The sequence below is a fragment of the Capsicum annuum genome, unplaced genomic scaffold (assembly GCF_002878395.1).
Source record: "Capsicum annuum cultivar UCD-10X-F1 unplaced genomic scaffold, UCD10Xv1.1 ctg5149, whole genome shotgun sequence".
NCBI lineage: Eukaryota > Viridiplantae > Streptophyta > Magnoliopsida > Solanales > Solanaceae > Capsicum > Capsicum annuum.
In genome coordinates, this window is record NW_025859439.1 from 92176 (window position 1) to 117939 (window position 25764).

Here is a 25764-nt window from a genome sequence, read left to right on the forward strand (position 1 = left end):
ACCTGACGGACCCCTTGATGGTCCGTCAACTTTTTGACGGTCCACCATCTTGACCGTCACACGGTGACTAGGAAGAGGGGTCACTGCCTTGGCTTGACGGGACACTTGACGGTCCACTAAGGACCTAACGGTCCGCCAGGCCGACCGTCAGACCTGGGCGATCCGATATCGCTGAGTAAAACGGTTAGAACTCCCTCGTCCGAAGTTGGATTTCAATGATATTGGTATCGATGGAAAGCTTATGCAATGCTCTACATGAGAAAAAGTAGAAATTAGAGAAATACAACATGATTTAAACATCAATCACTTTGGAAGTCATACATATCCACTCAAAAGACGGATTTAGGCTTAAGAAACGATCGGGGTATTACAATATCTCCCTCCTTGGACACATTCGTCTTCGAATATTGCCAGATAGGCCAAGAATAAGAGAAAATGAGGACGCCCAGCTGGAACGACTCACATTAAAGGGCTCACTATACTCTCAACTTTTGAGTACTTCACCAAATGCACGAATCATAGAGGGAATAACCATATAGCTGAATACATTAGATTAGGAGGAAACTAAATTAGGGGAATAGTACCTTCAGCTTGACTTGGACTCCTGGAGAAAAGATAAGGGTAACTAGCTCGCATATCTGCTTCTGCTTCTGCTTCCCAAGTGGCACCCTCTACTAATTGATTTCGCCACAGAACTTTAACCAAGGGAACTTCTTTGTTCCTTAGTCTACGGACTTGATAATCTAGGATTTCAACCGAGATTTCATCATATGAAAGGTTATTCTGAACATCACAACTTTCCGACAAATCAACAACAACAGAGTCTCCAATGTGCTTCTTGAGCATAGAAACATGAAATACAGGATGGACAGCTGACAACTCTGCAGGCAACTCAATCTCATAAGCTGTTTTCCCAACACGATTCAAAACTCTATAAGGGCCAACATATTGGGGACTAAGCTCCCCTTTCTTTCCAAATCTTTTCACCCTTTTCATGGGTGAAATTTTCAAGTACACCATATCACCAACTTCAAACTCAAGAGCTCTTCTTCTCACATCTGCGTACGACTTTTGATGACTCTGGGCTATCTTCAACCTCTCCTGAATCAACTTAAATTTCTCCATAGCCTCAAACACAGCATCAGATCCAATCACAGCAGCTTCACCCACTTCGAACCAACCTATGGGCGATCTACATCTTCTCCCATACAAAGCTTCAAACGAAGTCATTCCAATACTAGCATGAAAACTATTGTTGTAAGCAAATTCAATCAACGGCAAATGTTCATCCCAACTTCCTTTGAAATCAAGAACACAAGCCCTTAACATATTCTCCAAATTCTGGATAGTCCTCTCAGCCTGACCATCTGTCTACGGATGAAAAGCGGAGCTAAGATGAACTTGGGTGCTGAGACCCTTCTGAAAGGCTCTCCAAAATTGAGAAGTAAATTGAGTACCTCTATCAGAGATGATCGACAACGGAACTCCATGCAACCTTACTAACTCCCGAATGTACAGCTTAGCATAGTCCTCAGTGGTGAAAGATGTATGTACTGGTAGAAAATATGCTGACTTATTCAACCTGTCTACAACGACCCAAATAGAATCATGATGACGACGAGAGAGAGGTAAACCGGTCACGAAATCCATATTCACCACTTCCCACTTCCAAGTAGGAATGTTAAATTCTTGCATCACACCACCGGGTCTCTGGTGCTCTATCTTTACCTACTGGCAAGTTGTACACTTCTCTACGAACTTCGCTATATCCTTCTTCATACTATTCCACCAATAAATTTTCCGCAAATCGCGGTACATCTTGGTAGCACCAGGATGAATAGAATACCGCACACCATGCGCCTCAGTCATAATTCTCTACCTTAGATCATCAACAACATCAGGCACACATAATCTATTCTGAAATCTCAATACACAATCTCTCCCTTGGGAGAAAACCTCCATCTTTTGGTCTTTAACTGATTCTTTCAGTTCGACCAAACGAGAATCCGTATCCTGCTTCTCCTTCACTTCCGAAACTAGGGAAGATTCGGAACTACTTTGGACCCAAACATTACCCCCAGCTGAGTCAAGCAATCTAACACCTAACCTAGCCAAACGATGCACTTCACGGTCTAAGTCCCTCTTATCTTCCTCAACATGTGCTACACTACCCATGGACGATCTGCTAAGGGCATCTGCCACTAGATTAGCCTTGCCTGAGTGGTACAACACACTCATATCATAGTCCTTCAGTAATTCTAACCATCGCCTCTGCCGAAGATTCAACTCTCTCTGAGTAAACACATACCGCAAACTCTTGTGATCCGTAAAGACATCAATATGAACACCGTACAGGTAGTGCCTCCAAATTTTCAAAGCAAAAACCACTACAGCTAACTCGAGGTCATGGGTCGGATAATTCTTTTCATGAGGTTTCAACTGCCTGGAGGTATAGTCTATAACCTTACCCTTCTGCATCAACATGCAACCCAAACCAACTCTAGAAGCATCACAAGATACCACAAAATCATCTACACCATTAGGCAGGGTCATCACAGGGGTTGAAGTGAGTCGAGTCTTCAACTCCTGAAAACTTTTCTCGCAAGAATCTGACCACTGGAATTTAACCTTCTTTTGGGTCAATCAGGTCAAAAGAACAGCAATGGAAGAGAAACCTTCGACAAAACGACAGTAGTAGCCAGCTAGACCCAAGAAACTTCTAATATCAGACGGGGAAATAGGTCTAGGCCAATTCTTCACAGCTTCTACCTTTTGAGGATAAACTCGAATACCATCAAAAGAAACAATATGACCCAGAAAGGCAACTGACCGAAGCCAAAATTCACATTTGCTAAATATGGCAAACAACTGCTGATCCCTAAGGGTCTATAAGACAATTCGAAGATGATCTGCATGGTCGTTTTTACTCTAGGAATATACAAGGATATCTTCTATAAACACAATAACGAACATATCTAGGTACGGTCTAAACACCCAATTCATGAGGTCCATAAAAACTGCCAGGGCATTCGTTAGCCCGAAGGACATGACCAAGAATTCAAAATGACCATAACGAGTGCGGAAAGCCGTCTTTGGAATATCACACTCTCTGACTTTAAGTTGGTGATAACCGAATCTCAAATCTATTTTCAAGAAGTAGCTGGCACCTTGCAGCTGATCAAATAGGTCATCAATTCTAGGAAGAGGGTACTTGTTCTTGACTATGACCTTGTTAAGCTAACGATAGTCAATGCACATGCGCAATGAACCATCTTTCTTTCGCACGAATAGAACGGGTGTACCCCAGGGAGACACACTGGGCCTTATAAAACCCTTCTCAAGAAGATCTTTGAGTTGTTTTTTCAACTCCTTAAGTTCTGCAGGGGCCATACGATACGGAGGAATAGAAATAGGTTGTGTATCAAGGAGAAGATTAATTCTGAATTCTACCTCTCTATCGGGAGGTACCCCTGGGAGAAATTTCGGGAAAACATCCGGAAACTCATTGACAACACTAAGAGACTGAATAGTTGGAGTCTCAGACTTAGTGTCCTTAACTTGGACTAAATGATAGATACAACACTTGGATATCAATTTCCTAGCTTTAAGATGGGATATGAAATGAAATTTAGGAGATACAGAATTTCTGGACCACTCAAAGACTGGCTCATTGTGAAACTGAAACGTGACTACCCGGGTACGACAGTCTATAGACGCATAACAAGAGTGAAGCCAATCCATACCCAGAATAATATCAAAATCAACCATGTCTAGCTCAATAAAATCTGCAAAAATAACCCTGTTAAGACAGTGATAGGACACTTCTTATATACTTGCTTAGCAACAACAGATACACCCACTGGTGTGCACACTAGAAAAGGCTTGGAAATCTTTTCAGCACTAATTTCAAAATTCACAGTCACCAACGGAGTCACATAAGAAAGACTTGACCCAGGGTCCATCAACACATACACATCGAAATGAAATACACGAAGCGTACCAGTAACAACATCTGATGAATCCTCCTGCTCCTAGCGGGGTGGTATAGCATAAAAGCGATTCTGGCGCTGACTACCTGCAATACTAGACGAGGCACCCTGAGGAGGAGTAGAACGAACTACAGGGGCTGGAGCACTAATATTCTGACTTTGAGGATGAACATCGCAACTCCCCTGTCTAGCTATGGGCAATCTTTGAACTTGTGGCCCAACTTACCGCAACCAAAACAACCCCTCTGACCGACTAAGCACTCATCGAAATGGTCTCTACCGCACTTCGGACATGGGGGGGAAGACGAGGTCTATTACTCACACTATCCTGGGACCTGGACATAGTAGGCCTACTACCCTGCTCCGACCTAATTCTGAATGCAGGAGTACTGGCTGATGAAGCCGCTGGCACAAGAGAATGGCTCTGGAACTGAGGGCGGATCCCTCTAGAAAATCTAATCTGACTATAACCCTGTTGCTCTGATCTAATTCTCTTATTCCCTCTCACTCTCTCTCTCCTTCACTTTGTCCGCTTCAATCTGCTGAGCATAAATCATTAGTTTTGAAAGGTCCATGTCCCTATTAAGCATAACGGATCTACACTCTTTCACAACATAACTAGATACACCGGCCAAGAACTTACTCATACTAGTTCTAGAATCAGCCATCATACCAGGAGCATACTTAGATAACTGGTTAAACTTATGGCAATACTCTTTAACTGTCAAGGGGCCCTGTCTCAAGTTCATAAATTCTTCTAATTTTGCTTCCCTCAGCTCCGGGGGAAAGAATCTGTCTAAGAAGGCATCTTGGAATAATTGCCAAGTCACAGAAGTATCATTCTCCCCTCTACTCTTCCTCCACATCTCCACCTAATCATAAGCAACATCTTTCATTCGATAGGCAGCCAATTCAACACTCTCCTCCTCCGTCACGCGCATAATCTGAGTGATCTTTCTCACTTCATCTAAATACATTTGTGGGTCTTCACCTACTTTCGACCCAAAGAACTCAGGTGGGTTCATTCGCATAAAGTCACAAACCCGGGCTGCAGCAAAATTATTCCCTTGCAAAGGTGGAACAGTAGCCTGGGTGTTGGCTTGAGCATTGGCGGTGACTGCCTGGGCTAGCGCTTGGAAATCTGCCCGGAATTCAACATGGGACACCGTCTCACCTAAACGATCAACGGGTTGAGGTCGTTCGTTGTTTCTGCGAGCTCTACGAGGAGGAATTTTCTGTCATAAGAGAGCACAAATTAACAGCAGAGAGAAACAGTCATAGGCACGATAGACTCTTGAAAGAAAGAAACAACTTTTCCTAATACATCCCGTAGCCTCTTGCTCATAGATGTGGCGCACTACACACCGATGATCAAGACTCTACGTAACGCAGCTTGTCAGACTCCCTAAGACTCCTTGAACCTTAGGCTTTGATACCAAGCTTGTAACGCCCTAAGAACCTATCCTGAGATGTCACATGGTGCTCAAGGCCACACGTGGCCTCAAGCTAACCCTCTAAGCCTGTCATCACTTTCAGAACTCATTATAGCGCAAATCATGCTAAGATAAAAAAGAATAACCATGTCATGAACATACTGAAACACAAAGTAATACTGCCCTGTACAAACAAAATACTGAAATCTCTATACATGCTGGTACACTAGTCTGACAAAGCCTCTACTACATAGGACTGGGGAGCCATTGGGTCAGATCCCCAACTGACTCGTACTGAACTGAAAGTAAACAACCATCTATTAACAAGACAAAATCGGAGACACAGGTCCTCGAACCATGAGGACTTACCAACCGCAGAAATGTAGATGAAGGTACTCAAAGATCACTATCGCTGCTGAGACTGAGCACCTGAACCTATATCATGAGGAAATATAGAATACAAAAGAGTATGGGAGTCAGTACTTAGGAATGTACTGAGTATGTGGGGGTGGATGCAACATTTTAACTAATATCATAAATGTATAAGAAAATCATGCATGCTAACAATAATAACTCTCTTCGCTTGAATTATCTAAAACATCATTTCCGTAAGTCATCAGTAATAACATATGCTTCATAAATCTCATAAATCATTTAACTCAACTCAAACTCTTTGACTCATGACTTAGAGTGACTCGGTAACTCATGGTACTTAGATCATTACGGACATGGGAGTTTCTTATAACCGACATAACTACACCATGTGAGTCGCATGGAGTCCAATGTTTTGCCCTCCTATGGAGAGAACCCCATATTAGCGGGGATGTCATACTCTTGCCAGGGAGTACAACCTCAATCTCATTATCACAATCCCATACTCGGCCTCTGGCCCACAATTATCAACATCAATCCTACGGTGACACGTAGTTTCAGGAAAATACCACATTTTTGGTTCGGTGCTAAATACTTTTCCCAGACTCAGCTCAGAACGCGTTAGGAAATCCAGCTTAATCAATATCAACTCATGGATCTATTTTAAAGACCAAAACATAAATATATATCTCATCTGTAAATCATAAACATCTTGAGGATTCATAACCTGACTCAACTCAACACAATCTTTCTCAACATCAAGTACATTTGCATTTCGAATCATTTTCAAATATCAAAAGCTTCAAGGAAACATCATAAGACTCATTTTTGACTTTCAATCTCAAATATCGATATATATTCAATAGTCAAATTTCTCATGGAAAGGCATAACTCATGACACTTGTCTTAAATCGCTTAAAAATCATCAATAGGTAATGACAATATACAACTCATGGAATAAATTCTCAATTTAAGAAACATGATGGTGAAATAATCATAAATATCAAACTTATTCAACTCAAATCTCATAAATCATAAATACAGAAATTTGGGTGTAAACCCACTTGCAAAATCATGTAAATCAATAATAGAAAGTAAATCTTTAGGCACAAGAACGAAAGGAGTGTTCTTGTTCAAGCCCCACATACCTTGGATTATAATTTTGGAAATGTAGAAACTTGGTTGGAACTTCTTCCTTACATTTTTTAGCTAAGACCCTTGATGTCTTTGACTAGGGGAGCTTAATTCTTGGACAACTTGGAGAAATCTATGGAAGATTCTTGAATTTCTTCGAAGGAGTTTTGATTTTTGGGAGAAAACCCTAGTTTTCTAGAAAATTCTTGGAGAAATTGGAGAGAAATAGGAGAAAATGATCTTCTCTTTACTACTTTGATGTATATATAAGGCAACAAGGATTGGAAATGACCAAAATGCCCTTTTGAAAAGCTGAAATTCGCTGATCGGGGCCTGTGACGGTCGATCTGATGGTCCGTCAAGTCTCCTGACGGTCCATCAGATCGTCTGTTACTCGAGTGCCAAAAATGGAACGTTCTGCCTCGACGTGACGGTCGAAGTGACGGTCCGTCAGGAAACTGATAGTCCACCAAGTCATCCATCTCTCGAGTGCCAAATCTGGGCCATTCTGCCTCGACGTGACGATCGAAGTGACGGTCCGTCAGGAAACTGACGGACCACCAAGTCGTGCGTCACTCGAGGGCCAAAAAAGAGACACTCTGTCTCAACCTGACGGACCCCTTGACGGTTCGTCAACTTTTTGACGGTCCACCATCTTGGCCGTCACACGGTGACTAGGAAAAGGGGTCACTGCCTTGACTTGAAGGGACACTTGACGATCCACCAAGGACCTGGCGGACTCGTCAGACCTGGGCGATCCGATATCGCTGAGTAAAACGGCTATAACTCCCTCGTCCGAAGTCGGATTTCAATGAAATTGGTATCGATGGAAAGCTTATTCAATGCTCTACATTAGAATCCCATGATGGTTGGTGGACTACATAGTGCTTTTGCAAGAGTAATGCAAGGTAACTCCTTCTCCATACACAAAATGTATAAATTGTTGATGCCTCAGTATCCAAGGGTTACTTGGAAGAACGTTGCTCTACACAAAAAGATCCACCCTCAATTCAAGTTTATACTTTGGCTATCAGTACAACACAAACTAGCAACTGTGCCTCAATTGATAAAATTTGGTAAATAGGTTCCAACAGATTGTATATTTTGTGGCCAAGAACTAGAAACACTTGAACACTTGTTCTATGATTGTGTTAAAACTAATAATCTATGGCAAAGGTTGTGTAATTGGATGGAATTCATAAGAGTAATACAAGACTAGAAAGAAGAGATCTAATGGTTAAACACAATGGCAAGAAGTAAAGCTGGAATAGCAGAAATTTCAACAGTGGGGTTTGCTATGATAGTTACATTGATATGGAGAGAGAGAAACAAAGGCAGATTCCAGCAAACTCCAATGGATGCTGACAGATTGTTGAAAGAGGTCGTCCAGCAAATACATATCAGACGAAGGAATAACATCAAATGGCACAAGACACTCCAAAAACATAATGTGTATCCCTAGACTAGGAGTTTGATGCAGTAAGAAACAAGCTTGAATTGTATTATCTTTACAGATAGCAATAGTGATGTAGATAGAGACAACAGTTAGTCCGCGACTGTTTTGATACGATTGTAAATACTTTTGGTTATCAATGAAAATACAACTTATAACCAAAAAAAAAAAAGTTGAGATAGTTCAGACATATGAAGGGGAGAGCACAAATGTCCCAATGAGGATGCAAGGAAACTTGGTAGTGATAGACCAAAGGAGAGGCACACTGAAAAAAAATTGGGGGAAGATGATTAATAGAAGAACTTGAAGGTGAGAATTAGGTTATAAGGTTAGCACATAGAGCGATTTCTCTCTTTCTTGTGGGGGTGCATGGTTCTATCATGGAATACCTCATTTTATTCCATTATTATCTTATTCTTTAGTTTACTCACTATTGTTTTTCTTTTGATTTTGTTAGCTTTATTTTTGCAGTCAATATTTTTCTTCTTTTTGTTTTTGTATTTTCATTGGAGCTTCATTTACCTATTGTTTTTCAAACCTGCTTTAAAATGTTTCTTTAGCTGAAAGATTATTAGAAAACTACTTCTCAAGCTCACAAGGAGGTGTGCGTACACTATATCCTTTTTTGACCCCACTTTTGAGATTACACTAATACAAAACATCAGATCATCACATAATTATGAGCGAGAGCAGAGAGCAGAGTATCGGTTCTACTTCGCTACCGCTGTTACTCTACTTCCACAAGGAGAAAAGATGACAGCTACAATACATAAGAGGTCTCTGCGGAGCTCGGTTATTTGCAGGAACCCACAAGCAGAAATTTATTTGGCCCTTAAATCATAACACGACATGATCACATGACTGTAAAGCAACATCGTGCTAGAAGTCTTGCTCCCACACTTAACACTGCAATTACAAAAATGACACTAGACATGTTACACAAAAAAAGACAAAAGCTGAATATTCGCTTTGCAGCTACAAGTATGTAGATGAAAGTATGCTGGGACACAAAGGACCTAGGATCTTTTATTAACCTTCCCAATTTGGCTGTCAAACATGAAGTTCTTGAATTGTGACAAAGGTTAATGCACAAGAGTGAACAACAGCTGCATATCAAACAAATTCAGGACAAGTTATTAGATCATAAACATTGAAAATGAACTGGATTTTTCAAGTTTAAATTTCCTCTTGAAAGTTTCTCGTATGAGCAAAACTTTAGCACCAGAAAAGAGATTTTCTAATTGAACCCTCCCATCAGACTACAGCACACTGTAATAACATGTTGACTCAGTACATAGAGAAGATTCCCTTACCTTAAATTGAAAGTTATACTGAAAAATCATGACTCAGCATGGTCATATTTGTTAGAGTGACTTGCAGTCTGCTACAACTTCAATGTAGACTTCATGTATCTCAGAGCAGATCGTAGCATCGCTCTAGCTTTCCTATCTGGGATGCATCCAGACAATACCATTTCTTCATAAACAGCTGGAACCTGAAAATCAAAATATTTAGCTGATGCCTACACAACTTCAATTTAGGAATGCACAATCCAGTGAATGTGACAGAGACAACAATCTTAACGTGAAATTCATTACAATTCTGCCATCTATTCCAAAACTTTGATACTTTTGCTGCATGAAAAGATTTGAGTTTCCGAGTTTCAATAAGGAAATTTAGTCACTCAATATGCTAACTTAACATAAAAGAAGATCCAAGAGTAAGATATTAGGTGGAAAAATAATCGTGAAGATACCAAAACGGCAACTACAACTCAACAAGAATAAATAAAAAGTATGTGTTTACCCTTTCGAATTTCTCCACACGTATCAAGGTTTTCATGAGAGTGGTGTAAGTAACAACATCCGGCTTCATATCCTGCAGTTGTAGGATATGTATGAAAGTCAGAAAGATAAATAGTCATTAAGGGGCGAAAATACAGAAATTTGTATCTTCATTACATCAGCATAGCTATATATATGTATAGGAAAAGAAAAGCTGAACTCACATTTTCTTTCATATACTTCAATACAGCAAAAGCTTCAGCATATCTCCGATCCTCACCAAATGCATTAATTAGTGAATTGAGAGCTAACAGGCTGGGCTTTAGGCCATCACCTTTCATGATCCTAAAGGCATTTACTGCTTGTTCAGACAATCCCTATTGGTGGAGAGAGCAACATTTTACACATGTAGTCATAAGATATCTTGAAGATAAAGAATGTCGATCTTTAGAAGGCTAAAATATTGAGGTAAGATATGAGGTTAAGCTGCAATGCACATATATGTCCAGCGCCTGATTGGTGGAATTAAGCAGATTTCAGGCTTCATTACAGATCCCTTTTGTTTTTCAGTTTTCTTTTCTTTTCCTTTTTTCTAAAGAAATAAAACGACCCAATTTGTTAGAATTTATCAAATAAAAGGGTCTATTTACAAAAGTGGGTTAGCCCAAAGTGCTAAGGCCCAAAAAGAGGTCAGCAAACAGGAAAATAAAGATAACTGTTGAGCTAGTTGAACGTGTAATGAGCAAGTTGATGTTAGTTAGAGGAAGTTAGTGTGTGTTGTATGGGTGAGTGAGTTAGTTAATTAAGTGTGACAGCTGTCATTGTACAGCTGTCACAAGGAGCAAACTAACTCTATAAATACCAACTTATAGTGGCATAATGAGCTAAGAAAAGTTCAGTTACTGAAAGAATACTCTTCTTCTAGAATCTTCTTCCCTCTTTCTTCAAGCTCTTAGCTCAATAGTGTAGAAATCTAACAAGATAACAGAGCTACTACTGATTGCTGGCTGTAATCGATGCTAGAGATTGTCAATTTCACCTGATAAGTGAGAAAAGCAGCTACTGTTCCATTACTTGCAGAGAACTTCAATGGTGGTTACTCGAAACTCAGCTGCAGAACCTGCAACTACAACTGCAGCACCTGGAGTTACATCTACATCAGCCGGTACAATTGAAATTGACCACAATCATCCACTGTATCTACATCCAAACGACACTCCAGGTAGCTCCCTTATTTCTATTCAGCTTACTGGCTCTGAAAATTATGCCCTGTGGAGTAGATCCATGGCTTTGAGTCTCGTAGGTAAGAACAAAATAGGCTTTGTTGATAGGCGATATCCTAAAAATCACTTTGATGAATCAGTCCATGATCAGTGGGAGAGAGTTAATGTTGTTGTTTTGTCATGGATTAAGAATTTAGTACGAAAGGATCTGTTGAGTAGTATTATCTACGCCTCTAATGCTCATAATGTGTGGATAGATTTAAAGGAAAGGTTTGATAAGGTGAATGGCTCTAGAGTGTTCTACTTGCATAGAGAAATTGTTACACTCTCTCGAGGTACTCTTGTCAGTTGCTGATTATTTTTCTCGAATGAGAACTCTTGGGATGAGTTTGATGCTCTCATGCCCTCTCCTAGATGTAGCTGCCCTGAATCTAGAGGCTATGCACAACACTTTGATTATCAAAGAGTGTTACAGTTCCTAATGGGTCTGAATGAGACATACGCTCAGTGTAGAAGCCAAATTCTTTTAACGACCCTATACCATCCATTAACAAGGTATATTCTATGATTGTGGATCATGAAAGTCAGAGATCCATAGCTACTAGTTCCTTTGTGGGTCATCTTAATGATACCATGGATGCAGCAGCCTTCTTTACTCATAAACAAGGTTACAAAGGCAAACGAGTGTATTTAGGACCTGATGGTTCAGGAAATACCAATTCAGTTAAGGCTGCAGGTATCTATGAGGGGAGAACAACAACTTCCACCTATAGAGGTGCTCCACAAAAAAGACCACCAGTGGTTTGTGAGTTCTGTGGTTATAATGGTCATGCTAAGGAGTAATATTTCAAACTGATTAGTTACCCATTAGATTGGCCCAAATCCAAGAAGAAAGGAGCAGGACAGTATGCACATGTAGTAGGAAACACTGCTCCTCCTAACTGTCCTGATTCAGCATACTCTATGGACACATACTCTACCAGTGATAAGCTGTCTCAATCTAGTTCATCACAGACTATTTCAACCCCTACTACTCATTTTACACCAGAACAATATCAGCAGATTGTCATGCTGCTCAACAAAGGGAAGGAGGACAAGGATTCCACTCCACCTGCGCTGCAGGTATCATGATAGCTCCAACTAGTCCTACTATTAGCGATAGTTGGATTATTGACACTGGTGCTACTAATCATATGGTTTCTAACCCTTGCATAATTGTCATGAAGCTTTCACAAAGTAAGGTATATCTTCCAACAGGTGATGAGGTGCCAGTTTCTCACAAAGGCACCTCTGGCGTACTCATCAATTCTCTCATTATTGATGTCCTATATCTGCCTATATCTGCCTGAGTTTAAATATAATCTCCCGTCAGTATCAAAACTTACAAAGGAGTTGTAATGTTCAGTGAAATTTTCTCTTGACTTCTGCATCTTCCAGGATCTTTGTACTGGCATGGTGTTGGGATTGGTAAAGAAGATCAAGGGCTTTACATTCTTCAAAATGCTTCTTCACAACCAACAAGTGTAAATAGATGTGCTAATAATGTGCAGTTGTTTTCTGATTCCAGTGTTCTCTGGTACAAAAGAATGGCCCAAGCACCTGTTGAGGTGCTTAAAAGGCATGTTGTACTAAGTCATTTGAAGTTTGAAGATCATATGTGCACTGTGTCCCCTTGCTAAGCTGACTAAACTTGTGATATATGGGGACCTTATAGAGTGCCTACCTATAATAACAAGAGGTTCTTTGTTACCATTGTTGATGATCATTCTAGATTTACTTGGTTGTTTCTTATCCAGTTTAAGTCTGAAGTGATAGTTGTACTTAAAGACTTCCTGACTAGAATACAAAACTTGTTTTCTACTTCTGTGAAAATCCTGAGAACTGATAATGGTTGTGAGTTCTTCAGTCACGAGTTTAAATCTCTTATATCTAATCTTGGTATTTTGCATCAAACTTCATATGTCTATACCATTCAGTAGAATGGGGAATGGGGTGGTGGAAAGAAAACATAGAACTATTTTGGGAATTGCAAGATCCCTCAAATTTCAAGCAGGTGTCCCTCTCAAGTTTTGGGGTGAATATGTAGACACTGCTGTGTACTTGCTAAATAGAATCCCTTCAAAAATACTTCACTATAAATCTCCCTATGAATTGCTACAACAGCTAGCTCTTTCACTATCTCATCTAAAAGTTTTTGGCGGTCTAGGCTATGCCTCTAGCACCCATTGTTCAGATAAATTTGTTGCTAGGGCAATTACTTGTGTCTTTATGGGATATTCATCTACTCAGAAAGGGTACAAACAATATGATCTTCATACCAGACTTCTTCACTTGTAGAAATGTCAGTTTTCAAGAATCCACTTTTCCTTTCCTTCAAAAACTCACCACGGGTTCCCGTCCTGCAATCACCTCACATTGATAATTCAGTACCGTCTTTCTCTTTTCCTTCCTTCCTTCCCTACTCCTGATACTTCTCCTGTCTCACCTAAGCTAGAGTATGAACCTGTTCCTTCTTCTACATGAGTATGAACCTGTTCCTTCTTCTACATGAGTATGAACTTGTTCCTTTTTCTACATGTCCTACTCGTCGTTCTACATCTCATCCTGAACCTCCTATCCTCAGAAATCCACGAGAAGTAAGAAACCTCCCTGTTAGATACATGATTTTGTCACTACTAAGCCTGTCTCAACTCACCAATGTTTGTATCCCTTATTCTCCTATGTTACATACTCTCAGCTCTCTTCTCAGTATAATCATGCTCTCTCTGTCTATTCCTATATTTCTGAACCCTCCACCTTCCTAGAAGCCTCCAAAGATCCCTCTTGGGTTGAGGCTATGAAGCTGGAGATTGCAGCTCTTGAGGAGAATCATACATGGTCTATTATTGATCGGCCACCTGGTAAAGTTCCTATTAGTTATAGGTGGGTGTACATTCTGAAGTACAAGGCAATGCTGAGGTAGAAAGGTATAAAGCCAAACTAGCAGCCAAGGGCTATAGTCAAAAGACTGAGGTAGAGTACTCAGATAGATATTCTCTCCTGTGGCCAAGATGGTGACGGTGAGATCACTCATTACTCTTGCGGCATCTACACAATGGTCAATCTTTCAAATGAACGTGCACAATGCTTTTCTTAACGGTGATCTATCAGAAGATGTATACATTCATATTCCTGATGGTTTTTGCAGATAGGGGGAGACTCAGAAAGTCTGCAAATTACACAAGTCCTTGTATGGCCTAAAGCAAGCTCCTAGACAATGGAATAAGAAGCTAACTGATGCTCTCTCACAAATGGGGTTCGGTCAAAGTTATTATGACTACTACTTATTTACCAAAAAATCAAAAAATGAGATAGTGATTATTCTTGTCTATGTGGATGATCTGTTGATAACAGGAAACAACCTCACCTTGATAAATCAAGCTAGAGGAGACCTGCAACAGAAGTTTAAAATGAAGGACCTTGGTAATCTGAAGTTTTTCTCGGGCATAGAGGTGGCAATCAAGAGGCATGCCAAATGGGTTGAATTTCTTGAAACGTTTCCTTAAGTTATTCATTACAAAATGGGGAAGGATAATGTAGTAGCGAATTCCTTGTCAAGGAAACATGTTTTGGTTTCTACTTTGACTTCTAAGTGGTTAGGTTTTGAGAGCTTGAAATCATTGTACCGTAAGAGCATGGGTAAGGGACCATAAGCTTAAGGATAAACCTACAATCCTATTTGCTATATTTGATGGTTACTTGTTCATAAACAAGCGACTTTGTGTGCATATGATCTCTTAGGGGGAATTTTTTGTGAGAAAGGCGCATGATGGGGGTTTGATGGGGCATTTTGGCATTGATAAGACATTGGGGGTCCTTGAAGAACATTTTTCTTGGCCTAAAATACATAGTGATGTTGCTAAAGTTTGTGGTCTATGTGTTGAATGTCGTAGTGCTAAGTCTAGGCTACTTCCCCAAGGTCTATATACCCATTTCCTTACCCCTCAAAGACTTTGACTTGACATTTCAATGAACTTGACATTCAATGAATTTTGTGTTGGGCTTGCCACAGACTAGAAGAGAGATGGATAGCATCTTTGTGGTTGTTGATCGCTTTTTCTAAAAAGGCCCACTTTATTGCATATCATAAGTGTGATGATGCCCCATATGTGGCCTCTTTGTTTGTTGAGTATGTTGTCAAGTTGCATGGTATTCCTCAATTCATAGTACGTGATAGAGATCCTAAATTCCTTAGCCATTTTTGGAAGGTCTTGTGGGGTAGACTTGGGACAAAATTGTTGTTCTCTACATCATGTCACCCACAAACCGATGGTCAAATCGAAGTTGTGAACCGCACCCTTGGGTCTATGCTTAGGGTCATGGTAAAAGGAAAACTCACATCATGGGAAGAACATTTGCCTATAGTTGAATTTGCATAAAATCATGTCTTCATAATCCTATTAGCACGTCTCCATTTGAGGTTGCTTATGATTTTAACCCCCTAACCCCCTTGCTCTAACCACTTTGTCTCAAGATGTTGTGTTGAGTGTAGATGGTAACAATGGGGTCGAGGCTATGAAAGTTTTGCATGAGAAAGTAAGACTTCAAGTTGAGAAGAAGAATCAAGAAAAGGCCGAGAAAGTCAACAACGGGCGAAAAAGGGTGGTGCTTGAACCAGGTGATTGCGTTTGGGTTCATTTTCGAAAGGAAAGGTTTCCCAACAAGAGAAAGACCAAGTTAATACCTAGAGAAGATGGTCCATTTGAAGTGCTTGAAAGGCTTAATGACAATGCCTACAAAATTGATCTTCCCCGGGATTACCAAGTGCACAATACATTCAAAATTTGTGACCTTTCTCCTATGGATGTGTGTAGTGAAGACCCCTTGAATTTAAGGGCAAATTTTTCTCGAAAAGTTAAAGTGATACATCTCAAGGACCTCCAAGGCATTTCACAAGGACCCAAGCCCGTGAACTTCAACATTGGCAAGGGTTATTCATGAAGAAAGATGCACTTGAGTGTATTATGGAATCCGCCCGAGAATTTTATGTGTTTGTGATAACATTTGATGGATCATACGTTGAGAAGGAGGATTAGACTTTTTCATGAATTCAACATCCAAACAAGGCCCTTACTTTTATTAATGGTAAACCTGAGAATATAAGAGAAAAAATATTATTGAATTGTGTGTCTACATAATTACATTGATACCCTATTTATAGACATTACATTACAATCCTTTTCTAAGTAGGAATTTGTATACTATTCTTGTTCCTATTCATATTCTAACACTCCCGCTCAAGCTGGTGCATACAAGTCATATGTACCTAGCTTGTTACAAATATGATTAATATGAGGACTGGTGAGGAACTTGGTGAAGATATCTGCAAGTTGATCACTTGACTTTACAAATTTTGTAACAATATCTCCCGAGAGTATCTTTTCTCTGACAAAGTGACAATCAATCTCTATGTGTTTGGTCCTCTCATGGAACACTAGATTAGATGTAATATGAAGGGTTGTTTGATTATCACATACAACTTCCATCTTACCAGTTTCTCCAAATTTTAGTTCTCTCAGCAATTGTTTGATCCAAACCAGCTCGCAAGTTGCTGCAGCCATTGCTCGATATTCTGCGTCGGCACTAGATCGAGCAACCACACTCTTGTTTCTTACTCTTCCAGGACACCAAATTACCTCCTACTAAAACACAATATCCAAATGTAGAACATCTATCGGAAGGTGATCCTGCCCAATCAGCATCTGTATATCCAACGATATGCTCATGGCCTCGATCCTCAAAGAGTAGTCTTTTACCTGGAGATAACTTTATATATCGCAAAATACGAACAACTGCATCCCAATGACTATCACAAGGGAAAGTCATAAACTGACTTACAACACTCACCGGAAAAGAGATGTCAGGTCTAGTCACTGTGAGATAATTAAACTTTCCAACCAACAGCCTATACCTTCCGGGATCACTACGTGGCTCCCCTGTCCTGGCAGAAGTTTAGCATTTGAATCCATATGAGTGTCAATGGGTCGACATCCCATCATTCCTGTCTCCTCAAGAATGTCTAAAGCATACTTGCATTGAGAAACAACAATACCTGATCTGGACTGAGCAACCTCAATACTTAGAAAGTATTTCAGACTGCCAAGGTCTTTAATCTGGAAATACTGAAAGAGATGTTGCTTTAAGTTAGTGATACCATCTTGATCATTGCCGATGATAACAATATCGTCAACATAAACCACCAAATAAATACACAGATTTGGTTCAGAATGGCGATAAAACACTGAATGATCAGCTCCACTACGAATCATGCCAAACTCCTGAATCACTTTGCTAAACTTTCTGAACCAGGCTTGAGGGGACTGTTTCAAACCATAGAGTAACTTGCGCAATCGACATGCAAGGCTACTAGACTCCCCCTGAGCAACAAAACCAGGTGGTTGCTCCATATAGACTTCTTCCTTAAGATCACCATGCAGAAAAGCATTCTTAATGTCCAATCGATAAAGAGGCCAATGACGAACGGCAGTCATTGAGAGAAAAACATAGACTGATGCTATTTTAGCCACGGGAGAGAAAGTGTCACTATAATCAAGCCCAAATATCTGTGTATACCTTTTGGCAATAAGGCGAGCCTTCGGCCAATCAACCTGACCATCTAGACCAACTTTGACTGTATAAACCCAATAACAACCAGCAGTAGATTTACCTGCAGGAAGGAAAACAAGCTCCGAAGTACCACTACTATGTAAAGCACACATCTCATCAATCATAGCCTGTTTCCAACCTAAATGGGAAAGTGTTTTACCAGTAGTCTTAGGGATGGAAATAGAGGACAAAGATGATACAAAAGCATAATAGGGTGATGACAAACGATGATAACTCAACAAAGAATAATGTGAGTTAGCATTACGCGTGGATCTTATACCTTTTTGAAGTGCAACTGATTGCTAAAGGGAGGCAGGTCCGTAGTAGGGGAAGCGACAGGCGCATGACATGAATCATCTGGAACTAATGCTGGACGTGGGCGGCGGTGATAAGTCAAAAGTGGTGGCACTGTAAAAGATTGGTGTGGGTAAGACTTAGAGGTATGGATAAAACCTCAGAGATATTAAGATAATCAGAAGATATATAGTAAGGTTGAGATTCAAAGAATGTGACATCAGCGGACATAAGGTAACGACCTAGAGCAGGTGAATAGCATTGATACTCTTTTTGAACTCGAGAGTAACCAAGGAAGACACATTTGAGAGCACGAGGGGCTAATTTATCTTTTCCTGGGGCTAAGTTATGAACAAAACATGTGCTCTCAAAAACAGGGAAGGGGATAGAGTAGAGATGTGACTAAGGAAATAGTATGGAATGGGAAACCTGATTCTGGATCGAAGATGATGGCATTATATTAATGAGATAGCAAGATGCGAGGACTGTTTCGCCCTAAAAACGCAGCGGAACATGGGATTCAATGAGAAGAGTGCGGCCAGTCTCAATGAGATGCCTATTTTTCCTTTCTGCTATACCGTTCTATTGAGGGGTGTATGGACATAATGTCTGGTGAATGATTCCTTGATGAGTCATAAACTCCTGAAACTGGGAGAATAAGTATTCTAAGGCATTATCACTACAAAAGGCACGAATAGAAACACCAAATTGATTTTGTATTTCAGCACAAAAAACTTTGAATATAGAGAATAACTCGGAATGATCTTTCATCAAGTAAACCCAAGTACATTTTGAAAAATCATCGATGAAAGTAACGAAATCCTAAGGGTGAACCGACTCTACTAGGACCCCAAATATCAGAATGAACTAATGAGAAAATAGACTCTGAGTGACTCTCAATACTACGTGAAAATGTAGCACGGGTGTGTTTCCCAAGTTGACACGACTCACAATCTAATGTAGATAGACTAGACAATCTAGGAACAATCTTTTGTAGCTTGGATAGACTCGGATGTCCTAAACGTTTGTGAATAAGGTCGGGTAGATCTATAGTGAAGTATGCTGTGAAGGAATTTGAAGAGGTAAGATGGTAAATGCCCTGTGATTCATGTCCTATGCCAATTTTCTATCCCGTTTTGCGGTCCTGCATTAGAAAAGAATCATCAAAAAAGTTATACTACAATCAAGGGCACGTGTCAAACGACTAACAGATGTAAGATTAAAAGGACAACCAGGGAACAGAGTCTAGAGTGACAGAAGAGGGGTTTGGCTTGTCCAACTCCTTTTGGCTCTGTTCGGATTCCATTGGCTAAAGTAATAGCAGGAAGAGATTGTGAATAAACAATATCAGACAGAAGTGATTTGTCACCAGAAATATGATCAGAAGCACCTGAGTCCACAACCCATGATCCAAAGGTAGGAGATTGTGCAGTTGAGGCTATTGGTAGAGATATATGCTGATTTGCTCGATACTGAAGATACTCATTATATTCCTTGTCAGATAAATACACCTATTGATCACCTGTGGTGTTAAGACTGAGCAACATGAGCATTTTTTGTTGGTCAACCATGCAAAGAATAGTATATTCCACGAGTATGTCCAAGCTTATTACAATAACTACACTTAGGTCGAGAATAACATATGTCACGAGTATGTCCAAGCCTTTCACAATAACTACACCTAGGACGAGATCTTCCAAATCGACCTTTCCCTCGTTGATTTTCATGGACTGTGACATTTAATATTCTGATCTTCTCATTAAGGGCTCAGATTTAATCATAGGACTTGAACTTCCAATTTCAGTATTTTTGGAGCCAAAAAAATCATGCCCAAAAGGCATCTTGGGAATTTGACTTGAAAATCCCAAGAACCAGATCTAAAAGTATGAAAAATCCCCAGAAAAAAAACTGATATAGCCAGAATTAGGGTTTCGCCGGTCGGAATCTTCAAATATTATCGGAATTGGGAAAAAAGGTAACTAGTCGGAGCGGAATGGATTGGCGACCCCAACAAAAAAAGAACAACTCAGAAAATCGACCGGAAATATACTCACACGCCGGTGCGTGACCAGATCTCGCCGGAATTTCAAAACTCCGACAGGCACATGTAGGCGCGTGGATGGTATTTTTCCGGCGGTTTCGGTCGAGTTTCAGTCGCCTAATCTTCCCGATCCTCTTGGTGGTGTTGTATTTTTCACACAACCCACAAAATAAAAAAGGACACAAATCAGTCACCGAAATTGACGCACGGTGACTGAGTTTTCTTTTCTAAAATTTCTCACCAACTCTCTGATACCATGTGAGAATATAAGAGAAAAAATATTATTGAATTATGTGTCTACATAATAACATCGAAACCCTATTTATAGACACTACATTACAATCCTTTTCTAAGTAGGATTTTGTATACTATTCCTATTCCTATTCATATTCTACCAGTAAAAATGTAATAACATAGGGTCTTCTTTATTTGCTTAGTATAAATAGTTTCTTTTATGTCGAGGACTTAAAATTTGAATACTAAAAACACCCCATTGTTATTGAGAGCTTGCTAAGCTTTTGGTTGTTTCTTGTTTGGAAAGAAGAGTTGCTTGGGATATCAATTCTCTTGAGGCTCTTCTTAGAGCCAGGTGCTTGTTGGGACATTTGAAGAAGGTCCCTTTAATTATTAAAGTTGGTTGTCTTTGATTCCCAATTTTGTGTCTATCTATTTATCTTATCTTGTTTCTTTGTACATCCTCTTATTATTAGTCTTAATCGTGTTTCATTTTCTTGTTAATCTTAGCTTCCATTTTACGGTTTGTAGCAATTTTGGAACCCATTCATTCCAATAATCAGTTATTCGTCTTTTAGGACTACTTGTAATTCTCTAAATCTCACATTTATCCCAACACTGAAATATAATCTTTAACAAGTCTAAGAAACCTCCTGCAAAACTCCGTACCTAATGGAAGTGTACTATCGACTAAAATCTAATCTCAGTTAATTTGTACTACTTATATGGATATACATATAAGATAAAATAAATATTTATACAGGGAAGTTATGACCTAAGATATCATGCGAGTAAGCAAGCTATGGAACTTTCACAAAGCAAGACATCATAGGTCATAATAAGTTTAGAGTTATTTACCCTCTGTGCATAGGCATTGATCAAGGCATTATACATGGTTGAAGATGGCTTCAACCCTGCAGACTTCATCACCTCCAAGCACTCAATAGCATCATTGAACCTTCCTGACTGTCCATAAATATTAATCAGAGTGGTATAGGTAACAATGTTGGGCAGAAGGCCCTGACTCTGCATTTTACTCAACAGCCCCTTCACTTCCTCCCATTTTTCCAACTCGCCAAAAGAATTAATCATTATATTGTATGTGGTGGTGCATGGAAAACATCCACTTTCCTGCATTGCCTCAAACAGATCCTCCGCCTTATTGTGATGACCATGCTTACTATGGCAATCAATAAGTGTGTTCCACGTAACAGTATCAGGTTCGATTTCATCCAACTTCATCCTTTCAAATGTCGACATTGCATGATCCAAACAATTGTACTTCCCAAAAGTATCAATCATTATGTTATAAAACTGCCTATCAGGATTCACCCCACTATTCTTCATTTCATTAAGCACCTGAAATGATCTCTGCCACTCCCCCCTATCACGATAACTAGCTAAAATCCTACTAAACACAAATGAATTCGGCTGAACATTATTCGCTTCCATTTCTTTCAACACAATTCTCGCACTTTCCCACCTGCCTGCATTTCCATAAGCATCAATAAGCAAGCTGTATGTATGTTCATCCGGTGCCACCCCACTCCTCTCCATCTCCGACACTATATACTCAGCATCCTTCAACGATCCTGTTTTAACATAACCTTTTAAAAGGGCATTAAACGCCCTCGTCCTTGGCTTTAACCCACCTTCTTTCAACTCCTCAAACACAGCCTCAGCCTCCTCAGTCCTGCCTGAATTACCCAACTCAGATATCAAGGTAACAATAGTGGCTGTTTTTGGGCTCAACCCATTACCTTGAACAACACCCATGAAACTTAAAGCTCTATCAACATCACCAGCTTTAGCGAAACCCGCAATCATATCATTCAACAATTGCCCATCAAGTTCAATCATATCAGCTTCAATTTCATAATAGAACTTGTTTAACATAGTCAAATCAATAGAATTACTGCGAATAAGCGACTGAATAATCAAACTATAATTAACATAGTCAGATTGATACCCGTCTCTTCGCATTCTACACATTAAATTAAGTGCTTTTTCGAGATCACCGTTTCGTGCACAAGCACCAATAAGTGCATTGTAGGTTAAAGGCGTCAGTGTTTGCCGCTGTGAGAGCAAAAAAGCCTCGTACAATTTCTCCGAGCGTCCTAGCGCGTGAATGAGAATTGAGTAGAGCAGTTCGTATGAGAAACAAACGTTGTGCTTCTGAAGCCATGTAACGAGTCCATACGCTATCGAAATTGAAGATGGCGTGGAGGAGAGACTTTTCAGAAGAGAGTGCCAGAGTGGAGCCGGAACAGCTCGGTATGACTCAGCGAGCCGCAACTCGGTCGGGTTTAGCTGTGTGGGTGAACAAGTTTCTGAATTGGGTGAAGAAGTTTGTGAATTGAGCTGTGTGGAAAGAAATTGAAGCAGGGGAGTGAAATCGTAGCGTTGATTTGGGTGTGAAGCGGCATCGTCCTCCTCTTCTAGGTTATCCATATTGAATTGCTTGGAGATAGACATAAGGGAACTTGAGGCGGCCAAAGGCTGTTGCCGATGATGTATTTGACGTCGAATACTGGTTTGTAGACGGAATTGGATGGATTGATAACGCATTTGCAACAGCGGAAGCAGTAACAGACTGTTCATTCCCCGTCGTCTTCTCCACCAAGTGAAAGTTGGCGCAAAAGATAAAGCAATCATGTTTTCAAGCTAGCTGGAGCAGAGTCCGCCACTGAAATTCCCTCAACTTAAAATAAAATGACCAATCTATGCCCTTAAATTAAAAAGTAACAAAATAAGTTTGGTGTATTTTTTTTTGTGCACTTTGATATTTATTTTTTATAAACATTTAGAGTTGAGAAAGTTAAAAGTGTTAAATCAGCCTGGAAATATAATCTCACTCTGCTCTCCACCTTTTGCCGCGGCTATCCATTTGGCCGATGATGTTAAGGGTGTTGTTAGTACTGGTTTAGTGTCCTGATCTATGTTTAATAATCTATTATGTGTAGAAAACCCGTCCGTCTCTTCATATGTAAATAGTAATGCTAAGCCTACTAGTACTAATATTTTTTGTTGTAATTCTGCTACTGTAAGAGCCTTTAACAAGAGTACCCCTTTGCTTTGTAATGTTACTTAACTTATATATATAATATATATCCTATTTACCCAAAAAGAAAAGTTAAATGTGGATAGTGCATAAAAAAATGCACTATTTATATTTTCCTATATTAGTCTAACGTGTAACGATTGATTATTTAATATTGAATAATTTTATTAATGAAGTTTAAAAGTTTAAATGGAAAAAGGGCCTGAAATGTCCTTCAACTATCTAAAATGGTACAAAAATGTCTTCCATCTACCTATTGGGCCTAAAATACCCTTCAACTATCTAAAATGGTGTAAAAATGCCCTCTTCGTCTACCTATAGGGCCTAGTTTGCCCTTTTATTTAACAGATTAAGTTATTGAAGGGCATTTTAGGACCAATAGATAGATGAAGGGCATTTTTGGACCATTTTAGATAATTGAAAGGCATTTTAGGCCCCTTTTCCGTATATACTATATAAAAATTCTATAAAAATTTAATTTAAAAAGAGACGGACGACGACGCTTTACAAAAAATTAATTTTTATTTAGTTTTAAAAAAAGTGACGTTGTCCGTCGCTTTTTGTAAAAATAAAGAAAAATTAAAAATAACTACAAATTGCGATGGACAACATCACTTTTCTAGAAATACCCTATTAAAATTAGGACGCTATACGTCGTATTTATTAAAAAAAATTATATATACCCTTCATCCATAATTAGTTTACAAATAATTAGTTTACGGATAACGTCGTAATTTATTTACAAATAATAATAATTAGTTTTTGAAAAGCGACATAGTCCGTTGATTTTTAAATTTGATTTTTATTTTTATTTATTTTTATTAAAAGCGATGGACAACGTCGCTATAATTTTTATTTTTTTAAATATTAATTCTAGAAAAGCGACGCTATTCATCGCAATTTGAAATTATTTTTAATTTTTCTTTATTTTTTACAAAAAGCGACGGACAGTGTCGCTTTGTTAAAACTTAATAAAAATTATTTTTTTGTAAAGCGACATTATCCGTTGCTTTTTAAATTTAATTTTTATTTTAATTAAAAGCGACGGACAACGTCACTATAATTTTATTTTTAAAAATATTAATTCTAAAAAAGCGACGCTGTCCATCGTAATTTGTAATTATTTTTTATTTTTCTTTATTTTTACAAAAAAGCGACGGACAACGTCCTGTTTTTAAAACTAAACAAAAATTATTTTTTTGTAAAGCGACGTTGTCCGTCACTTTTTAAATTTAATTTTTGTTTTTATTTATTTTTATTAACTTTTTATAAAAAATTTATGTAGTATATACGAAAAAGGACCTAAAATGCCTTTCAACAATCTAAAATGGTGCAAAAATGGCCTTCATCTGCCTATTGGGCCTAAAATGCCCTTCAATAACTTAATCTGTTAAATAAAAGGGCAAACTAGGCTTTGTAGGTAGACGAAGAAGGCATTTTTGCACCATTTCAGATAGTTGAAGGGCATTTTAGGTCCAATAGGTAGACGGAGAGCATTTTTGCACCATTTTAAATAGTTGAAGGGCATTTTAGGCCTTTTTCCGAAGTTTAAATCATTTTTCAAAAATTCTTCACACTTTAATACAACAATGTAAACCTAAGCATATATTTTAGTGTAAATAAATATATATTTTACTATCGCAAGTTTTAAGTGGTTGGTGGATCATCACTTTTGCATTTGTACCTCTTTTCCTTGCTGTCAGAGACTAAGGGAGACACATGTATAGTTATTTATTTATTTATTTATTTATTATATATTTAAAATTTTTCTTTGTTTTTATAGTCAAATCTTTACAAAATCATTGATTACATTTTTATTACGTACTTAAAACTTTTAAAAGGTTAATATTTATTAAATTTTTCTTATTCTAACTCTTTTATATTCATTTTTAGATATTTTAAATCATCTTAAAATCTCATTTAGTTGATTTAGAATTCTTAAAATAATGGAAAAAGTATTAGTTGTCATTAATTCTGATGACTTCTAATAAGAAAAGGTTTTACCATAAATATATTTAATTAATTTCAACTCTTAAATATTAAAAGAATAATGAAAATATGAGTTTATTTAAAGCAAGAACTTTAAATGAAGGGCAAAAAT

At 38.8% G+C, this 25764-nt stretch overlaps 1 protein-coding gene across 6 annotated transcripts in view; it reads right to left on the reverse strand.

Annotated features, from left to right (window-relative positions):
- LOC107838855 (pentatricopeptide repeat-containing protein At5g42310, chloroplastic) overlaps positions 1 to 23547 on the reverse strand; it is a 38679-nt gene extending 15132 nt beyond the window's left edge. The window contains exons 1-6 of one of the 6 annotated variants that reach the window (XM_047404055.1): positions 21461 to 23517; positions 10390 to 10542; positions 10188 to 10259; positions 9695 to 9876; positions 9416 to 9487; positions 9143 to 9287 (exon numbers count right to left, since the gene is read on the reverse strand). In XM_047404055.1, coding sequence (XP_047260011.1) covers positions 9766 to 9876; positions 10188 to 10259; positions 10390 to 10542; positions 21461 to 23257 — 2133 coding nt within the window. In that variant the 5' untranslated portion in view covers positions 23258 to 23517 and the 3' untranslated portion in view covers positions 9143 to 9287; positions 9416 to 9487; positions 9695 to 9765. Of the gene's footprint in view, positions 1 to 9142; positions 9488 to 9694; positions 9877 to 10187; positions 10260 to 10389; positions 10543 to 11204; positions 11505 to 21460 lie in introns of those variants that run through there. The other 5 variants (XM_047404056.1, XM_047404054.1, XM_016682096.2 and 2 more) reach the window with 5 other exon arrangements.
- Between the last annotated feature and the right edge of the window lie 2217 nt (positions 23548 to 25764).